Source organism: Protopterus annectens, chromosome 5.part1 (assembly GCF_019279795.1).
Source record: "Protopterus annectens isolate FY-2018-M chromosome 5.part1, PAN1.0, whole genome shotgun sequence".
In the NCBI taxonomy this organism is placed as follows: domain Eukaryota; kingdom Metazoa; phylum Chordata; order Ceratodontiformes; family Protopteridae; genus Protopterus; species Protopterus annectens.
Genome location: NC_056736.1, coordinates 730449960 through 730470187, shown reverse-complemented (window position 1 = coordinate 730470187; position 20228 = coordinate 730449960). Strand labels below are relative to the sequence as shown.

The window sequence follows — 20228 nt, the reverse complement described above, 5'->3', positions numbered from 1 at the left end:
TTGGATCCGGGCTGTTCCACTCTGAGAGCCTTAGATTAGTCTTTCGAATCCAAGGCCTCGGCACGACGGAGGCCTTCCGATCCGACTCAGCGCAATGCTTTACCAGATCCGACTCAGCGCAAGCCTTCACCAGATGTGACTCATTTGTCGGATCCGTCTGGTGCACTGCCCAAGGCAATGGACCCTTCCAGGACTTCGGAGCCTATTGTTCTATTGGATCTGATCGTCATTGAGAGTTCCCCATCTAAGTCTTCCAGAAAATTGGATCCGATGCATCAGAGTCGGTTCCCCTCCAGGGACCATAGGGCATTGGGATCTAAGCCAGGATCCTCGGTTAGATTAGGCCATTTGTCAGCATCTTCCAGATCCTGCAGAAGCTTGCTACCCAGGGATATGGACAGGATGATGAGGAGTTTCCTCAAAGCCCAAATCGAGTTGAACTTGTTGTCATCCCCAGCTGAGATGCCCAGGGGACCTTCCCCATCTATAGGACTCTGCTCTCCTCTTCCAATCCATCAATGTTTGGAACATCAGGATAAGAGTATTCCTAGTGAGAGGCCAATGGTGTGTAGTATTCCTCCCTTCTCAACAGCATCAGGGTCCCTAGCTGGTTCTATTCCATTGCCCTTGGAACAGATTGCAGCTCATCCGTGGAAAGTCAGTGCTAGCTCCCTGGGAATGGGAATGGTCCTGGAATTTTCAGACTGTTCCCTTCCCTTGGGGCTTCGGCACTGGACAGCTCAGGGATGATGTCATCGGGGGGCTTCAGTGTTGCTTTGGGGCCCCTTCTCCTCCCAGATGGCTATGATCACCAGGGAGGAGAGCAGAGGCTCTTCCAGACCGTTAGCCTTCTGGGTGGTAGAGAGGACCTTCTCCAGTCTGGTAGCCACCTCTCCTTCTTCTCTAGGTACCCTCCAGCCTCTCTTGGGTTTGGGTGTTGTGACCTTATCATCCTTCCAGGGTCAGCCCTCCCGCAAGCGCCTTCAGACAGGCACTACCCCACTTGCGGTTCCTGTCTCTTCTGACTCCTCACCTGAGCCCACCATGGAGGAATACCCTCGGAAGAGAACGTGTAAGAGGAGACACTTGGACTCCCCCAGAGAAGACCTTTTGGAGGGGCCCATCTTCTACCTGGATGCCCCCCCACCCCCTGCCAACGAGCTTGTAGATCTCATCTCCAGCAGGGCTTGGAAGGACCTGGGAACAGTGGAACTGGTGCCCAAGAAAGCCGACAAATTCCTTGGTCCTCCCTTTTGGAGCAAGGGCATCCCTGTTGATGCCATCATGGTGGCCGCTGCCAGTAAGAAGGAGCTGGCAGAATAGAGGTTCTCAGTCCAGCCCTCGAACAGAGAGTCCCGGCTGATTGGCCACTTTTGAAAGTACATGTTTGCCTCAGCTACATTTAGACTGAGAGCAATTAACTATATGGCACACTTTACCCTGCTTCAGAAGGATTTGGTGTCAGAACTCACCACTTCCCTTACAGAGTTCTTGCCTCGAGAGAGTCTTGAGCTGGTCTCAACTAGGTTGTCTACTCTGACTTCCTTAGCTAATGTTTTAATGATAATAATATTGATAATATAGAAAAACTTGTTGATGAAATAGCCTATTAGCTTTTGATAGCATGCACCCTAGGCATACTTTTAATAACATTATAAAAGTGCAGGTGCATAGGATTTCACGTCTATGCACTGAAGATAGTAAAATTTGAACAGGAAATGGGTATTTTTGCCAGTAATTTGGAAAAAATGGGTTATAAAAAGAAGGCCTTAAAAACGTGATAACTGATAGTAAATTCAATAGGAAGAATGTTGCCAAATCTTGGTTTTCCATCAACAGAATGGAACTGGGGAAGATGCAGTGAATAAAAGTGACATCAAGAGGAATGAAGGAACTCGAATGCTATTCACATACTGTAATGATGTGGGTGGCATTTGTGGCATTATAAAACATAACTGGAAAGTTTTACAAACAAGCTCAAAGATTGCTAGTATTGTAGGACCACAATCAATGTTCACCTTCAGAAGGAACAGAAATTTAAAGAATATGTTATGCCATGAACCAGGTTCACAAACCACTTGTAGATCTTTAATACAACGGTAAGGTACTTATGCCTGTCAACAGTGTAAAGCTTGTAGGCATATTATGAATGGTAATTCATTTATTCATCCTAGAACAGGGCAAGAATATTTTTTGAATGGATATGCCAACTGCATAACAAAGTATGCCATTTATTTAGCAGTGCGTCAGAACTGTACCTCATATTATATCACTCTTAAGTATTCAACTGCGGTACCACCTTTAACATTCTTGTAAGAATAGCCCAGTCTGGGTCTGAACTGTCTGCAAACAGCTGCAGTTAACCTTGAGTATGTGTCTACCTGTTTGAGCTAATATTCATTTTCCCCTGGAGAGCACTCTGCTTTGGCTTGTAAGCAGCACCCCCCCCCCCCCCACACCACCACACACACATCTTCCACTTTCTCATATTCCCTTCTGTTAGCAAACAGTATCCATAACTGATCAATACTGTGTGTTTGTTAATTTAAACTATGACCACAGTAGCCTACTGATACAAGGTTATCCTGTTTTTCCACCTGAGAAATTAAGAAATGACTTACGGTTTCAGAGCAGTCCTTGGTCAGTTGTGATAGTTTCTTAACACATACTTGTCTTTGCTTTGTGATTGTTTCCAGCCCCCTCATACGAGCAACTAACAGGGTCTCTACCAGCTTCGCTCCCCACCCTGCCCCCTATTCCTTCCTGCCCCCAGTGGTCCCACCTTTATTGCACTCAAACCCCTCCCATCTTTCCAGTAGCCAACCACAGCGCTAAACCAACACTACCTCCTCCATCTTCCCACTACTATCACACCTCCTCCACTAACATGTACAAGCATACCTTTCCTATGCTCACTGCATGCACTCTGCTTGCATATCTTACATCCTACCAAAGCTCCATCATTCCCCCACTCAACCATTACCACTGTACTACTACTCACACCATCACTCATGTCTCACCCACACTCAGCTCCCCTCCCACCAGCTCAAGAACCATCCCTATGCACCCCCACATATTCTACCAACTAAATTACTCAAACATAAAGCATCCCTACAACTTAATATAGTAACCTTCTCACCATACCTATTACCCACAGAGCACAATCATAAAGTTTCCCTTATAAACAAACAAATTCAAAAACTGAGAAAACTAATAATCTCATGCATATCAAAACTAGCCCTAAGTGGAGACATCCACCCCAACCCTGGCCCTACCATCTCCAACCCCAATCCTCATAATCAGACTAGAAACTACAACTTCTCCCATATTACAGCCAATAGAAAGCCAAGTGACTTCCTTCTACTAAGCCTAAATATTAGAAGTATATCCAACAAAGTCCATGAACTCCATGCCACCATAGACTTGTACTCCCCAGATATAGTCATCCTGACAGAAACCTGGCTAAAACCTCACATTACCAATGAGCAAATACTCCCTACAGGTTACGGCATACTAAGAGTAGACCGGCTAAACAAAAGAGGAGGTGGTGTAGCTATAATATTTAAACAGCATCTAAACATCCAGATCTTAAAATCATCAGCTCCACAAATAGGCAATGAAGAAATAATATATACCAACCTCAAAATTAACCAAAACAAAACCATCAACATAATTGGATGCTACTTCCCACCTGGCCAAAACATCCCTCCACTAGAAAACCTCCTCAGCTGGTCTACCCACCATCTCCCCAAGAAACTATCATCTTAGGTGATTTCAATATTGACTGGCAATCCTGTTCTGGCAACAATCCAACCCATCATGTACACCTTCATGGCTTCACCCAACTTGTCCAGTCACCAACCAGGATAAATAAAAACTCCAGCAAGCACACTACCCTGGATTGGATACTAGTCAGTAAGAGCCCCCAGTCATATATAACAGGCTGCTTATCAGATGGCCTCAGTGATCACTCCCCAACATTCCTACTCAAAAAAATACCTATACCAAGCTAAACCTGTCATCTACCGTCAAATACGTAAAAAACTAAACTTTAACCCACTCACATTCATCTCATCCCTCAAAGAATGTAACTGGCATCCTCTAAAGTACCTCAGTCTAGATGACACAGTTGAATTTTTTAATACTACCTTCCTGAACATCCTTAATTACCATGCCCCATAAGATTTTCCAGAACCAAAGCACAACCCTCCCCATGGCTACAGAAAACCACTAAGTCAGAAATGAAAAACAGGAATAAAGCCTGGGAGCACTGGCACAAAACCAAAACCCCCTCAGCTAGACAGAAATTCCTAGAACTACGCAATAGAGTCAAAAAGCTAATAAAACAGGACAAATTCCAATACTACCAGTCTGCCCTAGACTCCTCACAACACAGCCCCAAACAATTCTGGTCCTCCATAAACTCCATCCTCCACCCAGGTAAAGTCAGTACCCCTCCTCCTAATATCCCTCACTCCTCAGAAAATATTGCTACCTCATTCAACACACACTTCACCCAAACCATACTATCCTAGCTAAACAACACAACCCCCCTCCCCTCCAACCCACACCTTCAACTAGTAATCTCCCCACTGCCGTCTCTTTTTGTCCTGTACCTACCTCCAACATAAAAAACTCTTAACTAAACTTAAACCCACCAAATTAGCAGCAGATAACCTCCCAAGTGAATACCTACAAATTGCAGCTGATGCTCTGGCCTACCCAGTATCCATCTTGATTAACCTATCTCTGTCAGAAAGTTAAGTTCCCACACTGTGGAAAGTATCACATATAATTCCCCTCCACAAAGGCGGACTCTCCGCAGAACTAACCAGTTACCGCCCCATAGCTATTCTGTCTCCACTCTCCAAAATACTAGAGAGATGCATACACTCTCAGGTCTCAGACTACCTCCTTACTAACAACCTCCTTTCCAGTACTTAGCATAGTTTCCGACCAAACCATAGCACCACCACTGCCTTACTTTCCTTTACTAACACTATCCTTCAGCATAAAAACAATGGCTATCTCTCCTCTGCTACTTTCCTAGACCTATCTAAAGCATTTGACATGGTCCCACACAAACAACTTATCTCTGTCCTCAATAACCTCTCCTTCTCACAATCAGTCACCAACTGGTTTCAGAGTTACCTGTCTGACCGCCAACAATCCATTATATGGCATAATGACATATCTCCCCAACTACCTGTCTCCATAGGGGTTCCCCAAGGATCCATCCTTGGACCCATACTCTTCTCTGTTTACACCAATAATCTAGCCTCTGCCACCAAACATGGCACACTCATACAATACGCAGATGACTCAACCATCATCTGCTCAGCTCAGTCCCTACCCAAACTGCAAAAAGTCACACAGGAAGCCTTTTCTTCTGTTGAAACATGGTTATCTGATGCCCAATTAATACTCAACCCAAACAAAACTAAACTACTCACCTTCCAACCCACCAAACATACGTAAAACAACTCTCACTTTAACATCACAGCAAAAGACAACACCACTATATACCCAACTGAACACACCAAATTGCTAGGAGTGGAAATAGACAATAAACTAAAATTTGACATTCACATAACCATGACCATAAAAAAAGTCCACAAAAAACTAGGAGCGTTATACAGAAATAAGCAATTTCTCACCAAAGCAACAAAGATTTCAATGGCAAATTCTCACCTTATGTCCACCCTACTTTATGCCTCTTCAATATATACCAACCTAAGGCAATGTGATCTAAACAAGCTAGAGACCTGCTACAACAAAATCGCCAAATTCGCCACAGGGGCATGCTACCATAGTCACCACTGTCTCTCACTTGCTGAACTGGGCTGGCTTGAACTCCCTCACCTCCTTCAGTGGTAACAACTCTCACTCACCCACAAACTAGTAAACCATCCACTAAATGTCCCATCCCTCCAGAATCTACTCCAACCCTATCGCACCACCAGACCACTAAGATCCAGCAACAAAAATCACTTGCAGATCACTAAAGCCAATAACTCTGCTGGTGAAGCACTATTCTCTTGCACCGTAGCCAAATTATGGAACTCCCTCCCACCCACAATTACCTCCGTACCATCATGCACCCACTTCAAAACTTAACTAAAAGTGCACCTAAAAACATGCTGGCTATGCCCTTGCAACTCCCACTCTAATATCATTCACCCCATCCAACCACTACCTTTCTTTCCACTCCACTAACTACCTTGATTATAGCAAGCTCAGATGCTCATAAGCCTAGTACTTATTATACAGCAGGAACTTCTCATTGTAACATTTGTCAATGTCTGTTATGTACTTCACAGATAAAGATTCTAGTTGTCTACTGATGTACTATGTTCTTCATCTGTAAATATGTTGTAAGTAATTGCTATGTTAAATTGGTAATCGCTATGTAATCCAATGTAACTACTGTCTGTTTATTTTACTGTGGAGCTTTTCTCCCCGGGTCTCCGCTGAAAATGGGCCTATGTCCAGTCGGACACTCCCGGTCAACAAATTTAAATAAATAAATTATATAGGCAAGATGAACTGCAGATTGAAGGACAGAATATTTAAGCATGTTTCAGATATAAAGTTAAGAAATGTACACAATGCACTATACCAACATATAAATGTGAATTTAGGACATACATTTTTATTCATGGTGTTGCAGATTATAAATGAGAATATTGGTGGGGGGGCAATTTTGTTAATCATACGGAATATAGTGAAATGAAGTGAATTATTAGACTAGGGGCTGACAAGGCCCCAGATTAAATGGGGTTGTCCCTTTAAAACCTGTCTTAAGAAAAAGGAGGGTGCAAAACTGACTTTTGAGGGATATTTTTAAATTTGCATTTGGCTTTGGTGAATGTTATCTGATGAAGGGTTTGTACCTGAAAGCACTCATTGTGCACTTTTATTCTTTTATTTATTTTAATAAACAGTGTTTTGTGACTTGCCCTGGTGGTTTCTGCCTTCCTATCATTTTTCATTTGTTGGATGCTGCTGGCACAGAACCTTAAGTGGAAGGTTTCCAATTTTTCTACTTTTGCTTCAAGGTTTTCTATTTGGGCCAGACTGCGTAATTTGGATCCTTTTCTGGCTCTGGTTCCTGATATTTTGATGTTCTTGTCTTCTCTCTTTCAGGATGGGGTGAGTTTCTCTATGATTAAGCTCCAACTGGTGGCCATTAGCATAATGGTTAAGGTGTTTATCTTACAGACACAAGGTGCAGGGTTTGATTCTCGCATGGGGTAATTGGCTAGACTTAAAATAGTCCACAAGGGCAGTTAACCTAGTACTAACCTATTAACCTATGAATGAGGTGCCTAATTTTTCTTCTAAACTGTGCAAAGCCTTTCTGAAAGGAGTTTTTCTTTTTAGACCGCCTATGAAAGATCCTACCCCGCCATGGGATTTTACCTTGTTGTTGCAGTCCTTGACATAAAAGCCCTTTGAACCAGCTGTGTCTTGTGATATTAAGTTCCTGTCTTGGAAGACAGCATTTTTAGTGGCCAGTACCTCTGCCAAGAGAGTCTCAGAACTGCAGGCTCTAAGCATTAAACCTCCATTTATGGTCTTTTACAAGGACAGGGTGTCCCTTAGAACAAATCCTTCATTTATTCTGAAAGTGGCTTCAGAAGCTAACCTCAATCAATCAATACAACTGCCATTTTTCTTCCCTAATTATTCTAACAAAGGAGAATATGTCTTGCATTGTTTAGCTGTTCATAAGCAATTACGTCTCTATCTGAAAAGGACTGAGGAATTTCGGAAGTTGGACCCACACTTCTTGGCCTTTTTTGAAAACAGGGTATGACAGTTTCCAAAGTAACTATTTCCTGATGGATTGCTAGATGTATTTCCTACATTTATGACAGCAGGAATGTGGAGCTATCCAGACCATTTAAGGCCCACTCTACTAGGTCTGTGGCTACATCTTCGGCCTTCTTGGCTAAACTTTCCTTGGATGAGATATGTGCTGCTGCTACTTGGTCTAATCCCCACACTTTTGTTTCACATTGCAAGTTAGACTTGGAGTCTAGGAACAGGGCTTCCTTTGATCGCTCTGATCTCTGGCATATCCTTACTTGAGGCCACCCAGGGTTCATAGTAGCTGAGGATTCTGACCCATTCGTGATGAATGACAAGGACAGCATCAGATAACGAGTTATGTGCTTACCATAACTTGGAATCTGTGCTATCTAATGTAATTATTCATCACATTCCTGCCCTCCTTCCCCCTTCATTCTGGGGATCTGGTAGAGCTAGAGTGGTTCTTTTTTGGGGGGGGGGGTATTTTAATCTCCTGTGCAGATTGTTCTGCGTTTCCATTTGTTTATCAAACTCAGTCTGAGCGTTACAGTTCAGCTGTGGATTATGGGAAGGGGAGTAGCTTGACCTCTGGATCTGTCTATCAATTGCCAGCTTGGATCAAGGTCAGGTCCAAGACCTATTTGTGATGAATAATGACACTGGATAGCACAGATTTCAAGTTATGGCAAGTACATAACTCTTTTTTTTTTTTTTTTTTTTTTTTTTTTTTTTTTTTTTTGTCATTCTGCATTTAGGAGGATGAACATGTATGGTTGGAGAATTTGATTGAGGTCAGTGTATTTCAGTCACAGAACTATTTTTCTCTGACATATTGCCTGTAATTATACTCAAACCCAGGTTGTATGACCACAGCAAATATATGCAAACTTTAAAGAGCCCCTTGAGATTTGAACTGAACATTTAATGAGGTTGAACTTTCATGGTTTTGCAAAACACTAGTTGTAGGAGTATACCCCAGATATACAGATCTTTATATATTTTTTCTCTGAATGAAGACTTAATTCAAGAATTAAAAAATACTGAAAGACAGCAGACAGAGTTGTTTTCATTTTAAAGTTAAATTCAGATAATCTGTTTGATTTAAACTTTTTGTTTTTCTCTTTTTGTTGTAGACTGGCAAAAGATCTAAAGCCAATGTAATATTCAACACTTCCTTGGAGAAATTGTTTGGTGTAGACAAGTATCGAATTGCACTGGAAAACATTACTAAAGACAGAAACATTCAAGTTAACTACAGACATAACCTTATAGAAGTTAAGGCTGATAAACAGGAGGCCGTATTTGAAAAGCTGGACAATCCAGGAGAAACTATAACTTACAAGGTGTGTAAGCAACAGCCACAGGGTATTTTTGTACAGATTTGAAAATCTGTTAAGTTCTCTGTATTTCCTTCAGAGTGCATTACGAATTTCATATTATGCACAGGATTGTTTGTATAAAATTACGCCATGCTAGTAACATCAGCAAAAAGTTCTGGTTCATCTATATGCACCACAGGCTGTAGGGTTACATGTTGAAGGGTTGCTAAGATGTAAGAGTGAAGGGAGGAAGGAAATGAGATTCAGGGGAAAAAACTGCTTTGAATGAACAATTGCACATCTTTAGGACAGTTGAGATTTCCTACCCTTCTGTTAAGCAGATATTTTTTTACCATGCTGATATATTTAAATAATCATTAGGGATATCTCATTTAGACTGTACCACTGGACTTATTGCAGAAAGTGCAAGAAAGTACTTGGCAGCCCAATAAACAGTGTTTCAACCCATGTGTGATCGTCTAACTCGGCGAGCAGTGAACATAAATCTAAGCCAGGTCGTGCCTCCTCATTTCTTTTCTCATTTCAAATTTTGAAAGAATGTGCTTCACATAGACATCACTGCTTTATTTCACAACCATAATCATCAGTATCTGTCTTTGGTTCCATAAAGTCTGATTCACTGCTGGCGTTTTTTGAACTATGTTGAATTTAGTTTTGCAAAGTTAAAGTCTGAATAGTAAATTCACTCAACAGAATTCTTTCTCACCCTCTTTCTAAAGGTACAAGATGTCCACCCTATCCTCTACTCTCTTCCTGTCCTATCCATTCCCAACTGAATAAATGTCCTCTTCACATCAGTTAAGTCTTTCCTTTTGCCTTGCTAATGCAACTGAAATAGTGAAATTTGAAACACAGACTATATTTAAATTCTTGAGATGATAGCTGCAGCAGTCTGACTACTATTCTGTGTACAGTTTGAGATCAGGTGTTTATATAACAGAACACTGCTGGGATTTTTGTCAAACTGGCTGCTATGTGACTAGGTCTAGAGTGTTGATCTCTAACTTCTTTCTTAAGTGAGGGAATATAAATCATGTATTGAGCTTAAATTAGTGAGTTATTTGTTGTTGTAATAAGATTCTGTTTACCTTCAAATTAATGCAGTTGGATTTTAACATCCCCTTTCTCGTCTCAGTTTTGAAATTGTTATTAAATTTCTTCAAGAATGGGTAGCTTAACAAGTATTCAGACTGATGTTTCTTCAGAAAGGATATTTTGGAAATGCCTACACTTTAGCATCTTCCTTTGGAAGAGGGTGATTTTCAAAACAGAGTTTAACTGCAAGAGAAATGTAATTGGCAATGACTGTTTTACAAATTTAGTTCACTAGCAGGCAAAACTTCTTCTTCTTTCGGCTTTTCCCTGTTAGGGGTCGCCACAGTGGATAATCTGTCTGCTCATGATTGGCAGTGGAGTTTTACGGTGTCGAGTTGCCAACCTGCCGCCCAACCTTCCACAGAAGGCATACACAGGCACACACTCACACCTAGGGCCAATTTAGAGTGTCCAATCCACCTACTGCATGTCTTTGGGATGTGGGAGGAAACCCACGTGACCAGAGGGAGGACATGCAGACTCCACACAGAAGGCACCCCAGCCGAGAATCGAACCAGAGAACCTCTTGCTGTGAGGCGGCAATGCTAACCGCCCTCACTAGCAGGCAAAACAAATCCACAAATTTGAGTTATGTTTTTGAAATTGATTGCAGACTCAATGAAGAAGTGCCTCAAACTCAGTCAATATTTAAGCAAAACCATTGTAATTTTAAAAAAATCTCACTTGAAAAATAGAAGACTAAGGGATAACTTTCAGAATGCAGGATATATAGAGTAGGGAAAAGGGCAACATTTTTATTACTTTGATTCTAAAGGTACTAAACTTACAAGGAAAGAGTGTTTTATAGGATTGATTGAGCACATAAGTCCATTTCTAAAACATCATAGTCTACTAATACTGCTAGATCTACTATTCTTAAATGTACATCTTATTTGGATACAGAGTTTGTGCTTAAAACCACTTGAAGAAACTCTTCCAATAAGAGTGTTTATAGTCTATTTAGATGGGGTTGTAGCTTTTCTTCTGCTGCTATGACAAAAAGAAAATATTTGTCATCCCTTCATCAAGGAACTGAAACAAAAGAACATTATAGAGTCATAGGTAGGTTCATTGGTAGGTACTAGGCTAATCGGCCCAAGGGCCTAAGTAAGCCTAGCCAACAAGGTTCCCTGGCTTACACCACACAAGAAAGTTATTTTCCTGTTCCCCTGTCGAGCAGAGCCACAAAAGTGATCCCCTGGGTGTATTTCCTATTTTCCATCCACTCATCAAAATATTTCTTGAAGAGTGCTAATGAGGAACTTTGCTTGACATAGATGGGTAGCTTGTACCAGAGTATGGGAAGTCTCTGGGACAGGAATCTATCCCTACAGCATGTCCTGTTTATTGTGGTGACAAGGTTTAGGTGGTTGGGATTTCTTTAGGTGTAGCATGTCCAACAGCTCTGGGTTTGACATAGCTTTATATGGTAGGCAGAGATCACCTCAGAGTAGGCGATATGCTACAGAGTAAAGCTGGAGTTTTTTGAGATGGTCAGTGTAGGGCATCTGTTTGAGGCCAGTAATCCTCTTTATGAGGTACTTCTGTGGCCTTTCCATCTGCTGCAGATGTCTTGTGAGGTACATTCCAAAAGGATTATTGTATTCTATAATGGGTCTAATGAGTGTCGACTAGAGGGGAACAATTACCTCTTTTTTCCTAGATGAGAACCCTTTTGTGATGAGGTGTACCATGCAGAAGGATTTCCTGACTACTGTGGCAATGTGATTATCACAGGAGAGACTACTGTCCACCTGAGTCCAAAGGTCTCTTATCACACATTCTGCATTAAGTAGACTGCCGCCTATGTGGTAGTTCATGGGTACAGAGTTTTTACCAAAGGGAATGACAATGCACTTTTTGGCATTGAGCTTGAGCCCATGGCTCTGACACCAGGCATCTGTCTCAGTGAGGCCCTTCTGTAAGATGTCCACATCATTTGGGGACTTGACTGTTGCTCCTAGTTTGCAGTCATCTGTGAACTTCTTTAGCCAAGGGCCTTCTGTGTTATCCTGTACTTCAGGGAAGTAGATACCAAACAAGAGAGGTCCCAGGACCGGACCCTGTGGTACTCCACTTGTCACTAGTTTTAAGTCAGATTTGGAGTCTGCAACCTTTACAGTGTGGGTTCCGTCAGTGAGCCAGTTGGCAACCCATCTTGTGACATAGGGATTTATACCTAGTTTAGTGAGTTTAACTATAATTCCAGAATGGGGGGATGGTGTCAAAAGCCTTGGCGATGTCAAGATAGGCTGTGTGAACCACCTTGCCCTTGTCTACAGCTTTAGTGAGTGCCTCAAAGAAGTTGATCAGGTTCAGGAGGCATGATCTGCCTGTCACAAACCCAAGGGGGGGGGGGTATCTAGTATCATGTACCATTCAAGGTACTACTGTTCCTAGTGCATAAAATACACTTACAGAGGGTGGAGTCTTTTAGAATACTTAACATCCAATAAGAAGCATGTATTGCATGTTATCTGCTATGCACTAATGATGACCCTTGGCTAGCTATCACTGAGGATTCCATAACTCAAGTAGCCAAACGTGGAGAAGAATTGTCGTCAGTTCTTGAATCTCTATATTTTAAGAAACTTGAGTGGGTATAACCAGAGATAGTATTGTTTCCTACTTGTTGCATGAATATTCAGTGTACTGTGTAGTAGATTCTGTAGTCCCTTTGCATTTGCTTAACATCTTCTGCTACTGAATTAGTGCCTGTTGATGACTGATCATAAATGGGACTTTATTTAATTTGTAGTTTATTAAGAAAGGAATGCAAGATTACGTTGGTTTGGACATGTGCTGAGGAGGGATGCAGAGTATATTGGGAAAAAGATGCTAAGGATGAAGCTGCCAGATAACAGGAAAAGAGGAAGGCCTAAGATGAGGCTTATGGATGTGGTGAGAAAAGACATGCAGGTGGTTGGTGTGACAGAGCAAGATGCAGAGGACAGGAAGAAATGGAAACAGTTGATCTGCTGTGGCGACCCCTGACGGGAGCAGCCGAAAGAAGAAGAAGATTAAGCAAGGAGTGACTGAATCTTGGCAGTCATGTTACATGAATGCAGTATGTGCCAGGAACTAGTTTTTTTTCTTGTAGAAATACTGAGACTGATAAGCTGATAGCTGTTTTTCAGGAGTTGAGTGCAGATGATTTGTTTATTATAATTTAATGTATTTATCTATGGATTTTACATTTACTAAAGGTGCTTCAAAAAATTTTCAAAGGTAAGTAGGAATTTTGTTTTTGTTTGTTTTTGTGCCTTGTGACACTTTACATTGTAAGGAAAGTGAGAACTCTTTAGAGTTTATCAAAAACGAATTAGCTTGATTGACAGTTTATTTAGAAGTTGGTTTGCAATTTTATTACAATACAATTTGTAGAAATATTTTGATCTGACTAGTTTAGCTATAGTTAATATGCAAAAATGCATTTTTTGCTGTCTTGCCTGCTATTTCTTTGTGATGACACTTTTTTGCTTCACAGAATTTAAGGGTGTTTTTCTGTTTGTTTACTTTTGAGATGGAAGTATTATTTTAATAGTAGCATGCAGAGTAAATTGTGATCTAACATACCATTTAAAGAACATAGCTAGAAATATTATAATAATTGTGGTTTGAAGTACCTGTTAAAGAATAAACATCCTGTTCAAAACATGTCCTTTCATTAGATACTTATATAGCCTTATCTGAAAATGCATGGCATAGTTGTTTCTTTTTTTCATTTCCTTAGGTGTATTTTTCTCAGGTTTAGGTCAGATGATCAAGTTTTCAGAAAAATCTGACTTCATATCATCAAGACCAAGTGTTCGACCTTCCACCTGCCCCCCCCCCCCCTGCAAATTATATATACCAACTCTGAGATCGCCCTACAGTGGGGAAGAAGGTAAATTGTCTAATTCCCACTGTACAGTGATCTCTGTACAAATGCTTTGAGTTTTCTGAAAATTGAACACACATTTTCAACCATATGAAGTTTGAGTTCTGACATAAACCCATTTCTTCTAACAAAATAATCCTTAAATTGCCTTATGTAAAAGCATTATGTAACTGTTTCTCCTCCTCTTTTGAATTCTTTATCTGATCAGTTTTCTTGGTGCTCATCATGTTGAGTATGAATTAAATTTCAGTTAACTTTCTTTACAAATGTTTTCACCCAGATCCTTAATCTCATTTATCACATTGTAAGGTTTTTGGCCAAGGAAGAACCTACAGATCAAAACATTTATAGTGCTTTTTGTTTCCCCATCTGCTGGGGTTTTAAAACTATTTTGGTTGTGTACTGTTTTACATATATATATATATATATATATATATATATATATATATATCTATACACACATATATATATATATATATATATATATATACATATATATGTGTGTGTGTGTGTGCATGTGCTTATTCACTCACTTCCCTGGGGCCATCCGTCTAACGAGCCATTGGGAGGTAAACAGCTGTATTACTTTGTAGTTCCAGACCATTTTTTTATTTTCAAGAATTCTAATCTTTTTTAAGAAAAATGTTTACAACTGTACAAAATTTCAGGCACTTGGTGCAGAGATCCTCAAAGTTAGCACTGATCTTGAGTTCTGACATCCTAAGTAAATGCAATCAAAACGGGTCATAGAAGAGAGGACCTAGATAATCTAATCTCCAAAGGACTCAGATTGCATTATGGGGGAAAAGGAATCCAAACTAAAAAGAATATCATATTCAAATGCCCGCCCAAATTAGGGCATTTGGGGAAAGAACAAAACAGTAAAGACTGCCTGGAGTGCAACAGTGACATTAATGTAGCAAAGGACATAAAGGTTAAAATAAGTTTGTTTCCACTGGCAATATAAACAGGGCTTTCTGTTTGTATCTTGTGCATACTGTATTGGAAGCTGATGACTTCATTTTTATTCTTTGTACTAGTATTTTTTTTTAGTTTAAGTAGTATTTATCTTTTAATTAATTATTTTAGCTAACAATGGGTAACATTGTTTGTATTACAAATTCTTGTATTTTAGTAGTTAACAGTCTAAGAAGTACTTATATTTTAATTATTTTAGCTAACACTAGTATTTTTTGCATTGGAGTTTCTTTTTTATTTTAGTAGTTGAAAGCAGAAGTTATTGACATAGTTAAGTGTAAATGACACAGAGCTGTGGTTCAGAAAGCTTCTCAGTTTCTGAAATACCTTATTTATATGTATTTTCTTTTGTAATGTACATTGCAGATCAAAGTACAGTACTCAAAGATGTACAGTGAATATACTGTGTCATCATTTAAATATATAGTCATAAAAAACATGGTGGGCATTATTCCAGTCTCTGTACATCTTACCAAATGCATATTATTTATTATGTCTATGATAAGTAAGTTCAAAACATGAATCGTGTGAACAACAATCAAAGCATGTAATTAATAATGGCAAGTAAAAAAATGTCTTAGGTTTAAAGAACTTCCAATTAACAAAGGCACTTGGAGTAAATACTGTGAATATAGCATGTTAAATAAGAAAAGATACTGGGAGATTCCTTGACCCTAAGGTATTCTTTGTTTTAATGAAACATAACTGTATTTGAAATTTTAAACTTTTTGGCCTGTTTTTTTTTTTTTAATTTAGTAGAAAATCTCTTAATTCTTGTTGGCTTATAATGATAGCATAGCACTGTATGTCTTTACCTTGATGATGTAGCTCCGTTTTATTGTTGGGATGAGAGGTCTGTGTTGTTTGATTTACAAAGTGGCATACAAAGTGGCAGTGCAGCAGAGCTTAATACTTGACATTTTGAACATTGATTTACATGTTTTCTTTAATGCAGTTGTGTTATGTCTGGATTCTCTTTTTGTTTGTTTGATGTGTTTGTTAGTTAAAAAGATGCTTTCTGCATATATACGTGTAACTCACACGAGTGAGACTTTCCATCTTGCCTCAGTTGATTTTTAGGTATTGAGATTTCTAAGGGAGTTGGCAACAGAGTTTAATAACCATTCTGATTTATCCAGTTCCATGTCATTTCATTCAACTTAGCCCTCTAACAGCTGATATTTGCATGTAATTATTTTCTAAGTTAATTGGATTCCTTTTATTTAATCTAGTAATTACGTGTTTCATTTTAGAGAGGACTGATTGGATAAAACTTTATTTTATTGAAATTCTGGTAAACGAAAGCTAATTTAATTGATGATGGGGTGTAGAACATGAATATGTTTTGAGTTCTGAGTCATAAAGTTGCTCACTTTCCCTGAGGTCAAGTTTTATGTTTATGTTATCTCTTCTGCTTACTATGTATGCATTTATTTATTTGTCTAATACATTCTTTAACACAGTAGGCGCAGTGGACACTACTGTACTAGGAGCACTGTCTGGCTAAGTGACTTGCTCAGAATCATACTGCATGCAAGTTAAGGTCAGCAGAATCAAGCCATGCCTTTTTCGTTGTATGTAGTCTGTAGTAAGAAATGCAACATGCAGTAAGTGAATCATAAAACTCTACAATATGCAGGTCATGCACTTCCTCCTTTGGCCCCCACCTCCATTCTGTCCTCTCTGTAGTAGCTAGCAGTTGTCAGCTACTTTGTAACTAGAGCAACTTTTCTGGTACTCACCGAGAAACATTACCATATTGTGCAGAGATGCTGTTTAGAAATTATATTTTTTGCAAAAAGCCAATTTCTGTCTATGACTAAGCAATAAAGAGGAATTCAAGCTTTATTAAATATACATGCCATCATTTTGGCAGGATACATGCCACTGGCGTACTATCAATATTAAGCGTACATGTTTGCAATTTGTATTCTGCATTTGCATTGACTTTTAAAGTATGTATTTGCACATATCATTTGAAATATGCATAAATATGTATATAGGTTCATAGGTTATTACCAGGCTAATGACCACTAGGACCCTTACAAGCCTAGCCACCCCCCCAAACCATTTGAGTTCCAAGTATCATGAGTGTCTGTGCGGGGGTGGGATATGTTAGTAGGGAGGTAAATAAGAATTTGTAGGGGGGGGGTTAGGATAATGCTTTTCCTATTAATTGCCTGTGTCCATAAGGGATATTGGGAGCCAGACCGGGGGTAGATTTAGGATTTCCCATCCACTTGTCAAGATCTTTTTTGAATATGGTCAGTGATGAAGTCTGTTTTATATGGATGGGGAATCTATTCCATGTTGCAGTAATCCTTTGGGGCACATATCTGTCTCCCCAGCATGTTCTGTTAATGTCACAAGCAAAGTTCATATCCCTGGATCTAGTATTTCTGGTGCTGTTTATTTTGCACGGGTGCAACAGATCCATCAGGGCTGGGTCTGAGTAAGCCCTGTAAGCCAGGCAGAGACCCCTTCTCAGCAGCCTGTTGGAGACTGAATAATAACAGAGATAGAGACTTTAGGTGATCAGTGTAGAACAGACTATTCATGTCTTGAATTCTCCTGGTGAGAAACCTTTGTGAGTATTCCAGTTGTTGCAAGTGTTTGGCTACATACACGCCAAAGGGGGCATTGTATTCAAAGATAGGTCAGATAAGGTCAGACTAGAGTGGTACTATAACTTCCTTGGACCTGGATGCCATGCCCTTGTAAATGAGAAAAAAAACGTACCCGAATGTAAACAAGACTGCAAAAATATTTAATTGAGCACTTTCATTGGTATTACACCAATGACTTCTTCAGAATAGAAAAACTCCATATGCAATCTCCTTTTATAATGAAACGAGGTCATGTGACCACTTCACTTTAAAAACATACTATTATTATTAAACTAAAGCAACTTTGAAACAGTAAAATACAATAAAAAACAATACAGAGCTTAAACCTTATTGTATCTTTTTAGTATAAACAAAACATTGCACATCATGCAATAAAACAAAACTAGCCCCTGAATAAACAAATAAAATGAGCCTAAAGGTGTCATTGCCAACAGCACATATTAATGTGTTCAAAATATGTACCTCAAGTCCTGTCATGAAATACCAGAACCCCTCCCCCCAAAACTAAAATAAAGCCAGTTAAAGATGAAACTCAGCTTTAAGTTTCAAAAAACTTGAAATACAAACTACTTCATTTAGTCCAGAGGGGTACGTGGTGTTGACTCTCAGTTGCCATATTAACTCCTTATATTCAAGAAATAAATCTAATGGCCCTCCTCTATTGTTGTTGTCCACCTGGTCAATGGCTGAAAATTTAAAAAAATGACCAGGAAAATCATTGAGGTGTTTTGCCAAGACATTATTGAGATTCCCCTTTTGGATGTCATATACATGTTGGTAAATATGTTTCCTAAGCGCGTTGATGATCTTGCCTATATAAAAGCTACCACATGCAGTGTGTTACCTTTAAGGTTCCAGAAATAGCTGAAGAAGGCCTTGTGGTTGTACTTAGCTTGTAAGGCTGTCCTGACCTCCTAGTTGGCCATGTTGGACCTAGCTAGACCTCTTAGCTTCTTGTTTACCTGTTTAAGAGATCACTTGTCTTTAAGGGAATTGTTTTTTCCTGATTTTTGGCCGTCGGTTTTCTTCTTTTATTATATTCCATGTTTAGGTTAGGATTCCATCAGTGGGGTTTAATTTTAGTGTTTGTTTTGGGTTTATTTCTGGAAGGTATGGCAGCCTCTGTTTGTATATGTACCTGTGATCTTAGGGTTAGCCGGATACTTGAGTTTTGACAAACTGTCACTTAATGGGATATAGTTTGTCTTAGAATAGTTCTTAACTGTTACTAGTTTAGCTGGGTTCTGGGTTTACCTTTATTTCAAAGGAGACAGCTTTGTGATATGTCCTTACTAGTGAGGACATCACATAGGGGAATGCGCAAAGATCTCCCATGTTGGTGAGTACCAGATACACACACACACACACACACACACACACACACACACACACACACACACACACACTTATTTATTTATTTAAAATAGTTTTAGCTACATACACACATATTTCTGCATATATATCCTGCTATATAACATGTCAAGAAAAAGTATTTTATTTTAAAACTCTGGCTTTCTCTCTCTTGGACCTCTGAAACCCACGTGGGTAGCTAATCCTACCCTCTGCCTATTCGAATAGTTATACCCATGCCTCTGCAGGTTGTCATACCTGTGCGTCTGCTTGTCATACCTGTGCCCGCACTGTTACTCAAAGAGAAAGATCCCTGTCAGGGAGGACAGTTGCTCCCACTATTCCTGCTAAATGTCAATCTTTTTCCATTTTGTCATCTTCTGCAGGTATGACTCCTGCAGCAAGTAGAGGTAGAGCTATCTGATACTATCTTCTGAAGTGTTAGTTCTGCCATCATTTTATTTTGTTGGCAATTGGAAACCTTCCTGCCATACAATACAAGAACACTTTGTTGCTTTTCTTTTTTTTTTTTGGTTAGGGAGGGGATATTTGTTTGTACATACGTATATGTAAATGTATATCTCTATGTGCCTTAACACTTTTTTATAAAACCAAACAATGGCAACTAGGAAGTCACAAATACAAAATGTGAATGCTTCAGTAATAAAATAATAGTATTTATTCAAAATTCTACATTAACGCTTAACAGTATCACAGCGTTTTCTTCGGCAAATAAAGGACTTTTTCAGATAACATACATAATCAACTCAATCCCGTATATATACCCTTCCTAGCTAATTAAAACAATCCTGTTATATAAATAATTACAATCTATCATTCAATTAAGTGAAATGTATTTTTCAATTAAGCAAACAAACTGCTTAAACCTTAATATTCTCTATTATGCCTAACAAATAAAACACTAAAATTAATAAACAAACAACCATCCTAAATCCTTGATATTAAAAAAACAGTTTAAATATCCTACATTACACAACTGCTTAAATTCATTTACTTAATCGGACCAGTGGAGTATGAAAAATGTGTAAAAATATAAAAAATAAACCAGTATTGCCATCTAGCATTTCAGCAATAAAACAATACAATCATGCCCTTCAAACTTAGTTTAAACTTGAACATTTT

The 20228-nt window shown here is 39.3% G+C and overlaps 1 protein-coding gene across 4 annotated transcripts in view; it reads left to right on the top strand.

Annotated features, from left to right (window-relative positions):
- Positions 1 to 20228, top strand: part of SQOR (sulfide quinone oxidoreductase) — an 802763-nt gene that overhangs the window by 677788 nt on the left and 104747 nt on the right. For all 4 annotated transcript variants that reach the window (XM_044073360.1, XM_044073363.1, XM_044073361.1 and 1 more), the window contains one exon: positions 8949 to 9158. In XM_044073360.1, the coding sequence (XP_043929295.1) occupies positions 8949 to 9158 (210 nt within the window). The remainder of the gene's footprint in view (positions 1 to 8948; positions 9159 to 20228) is intronic.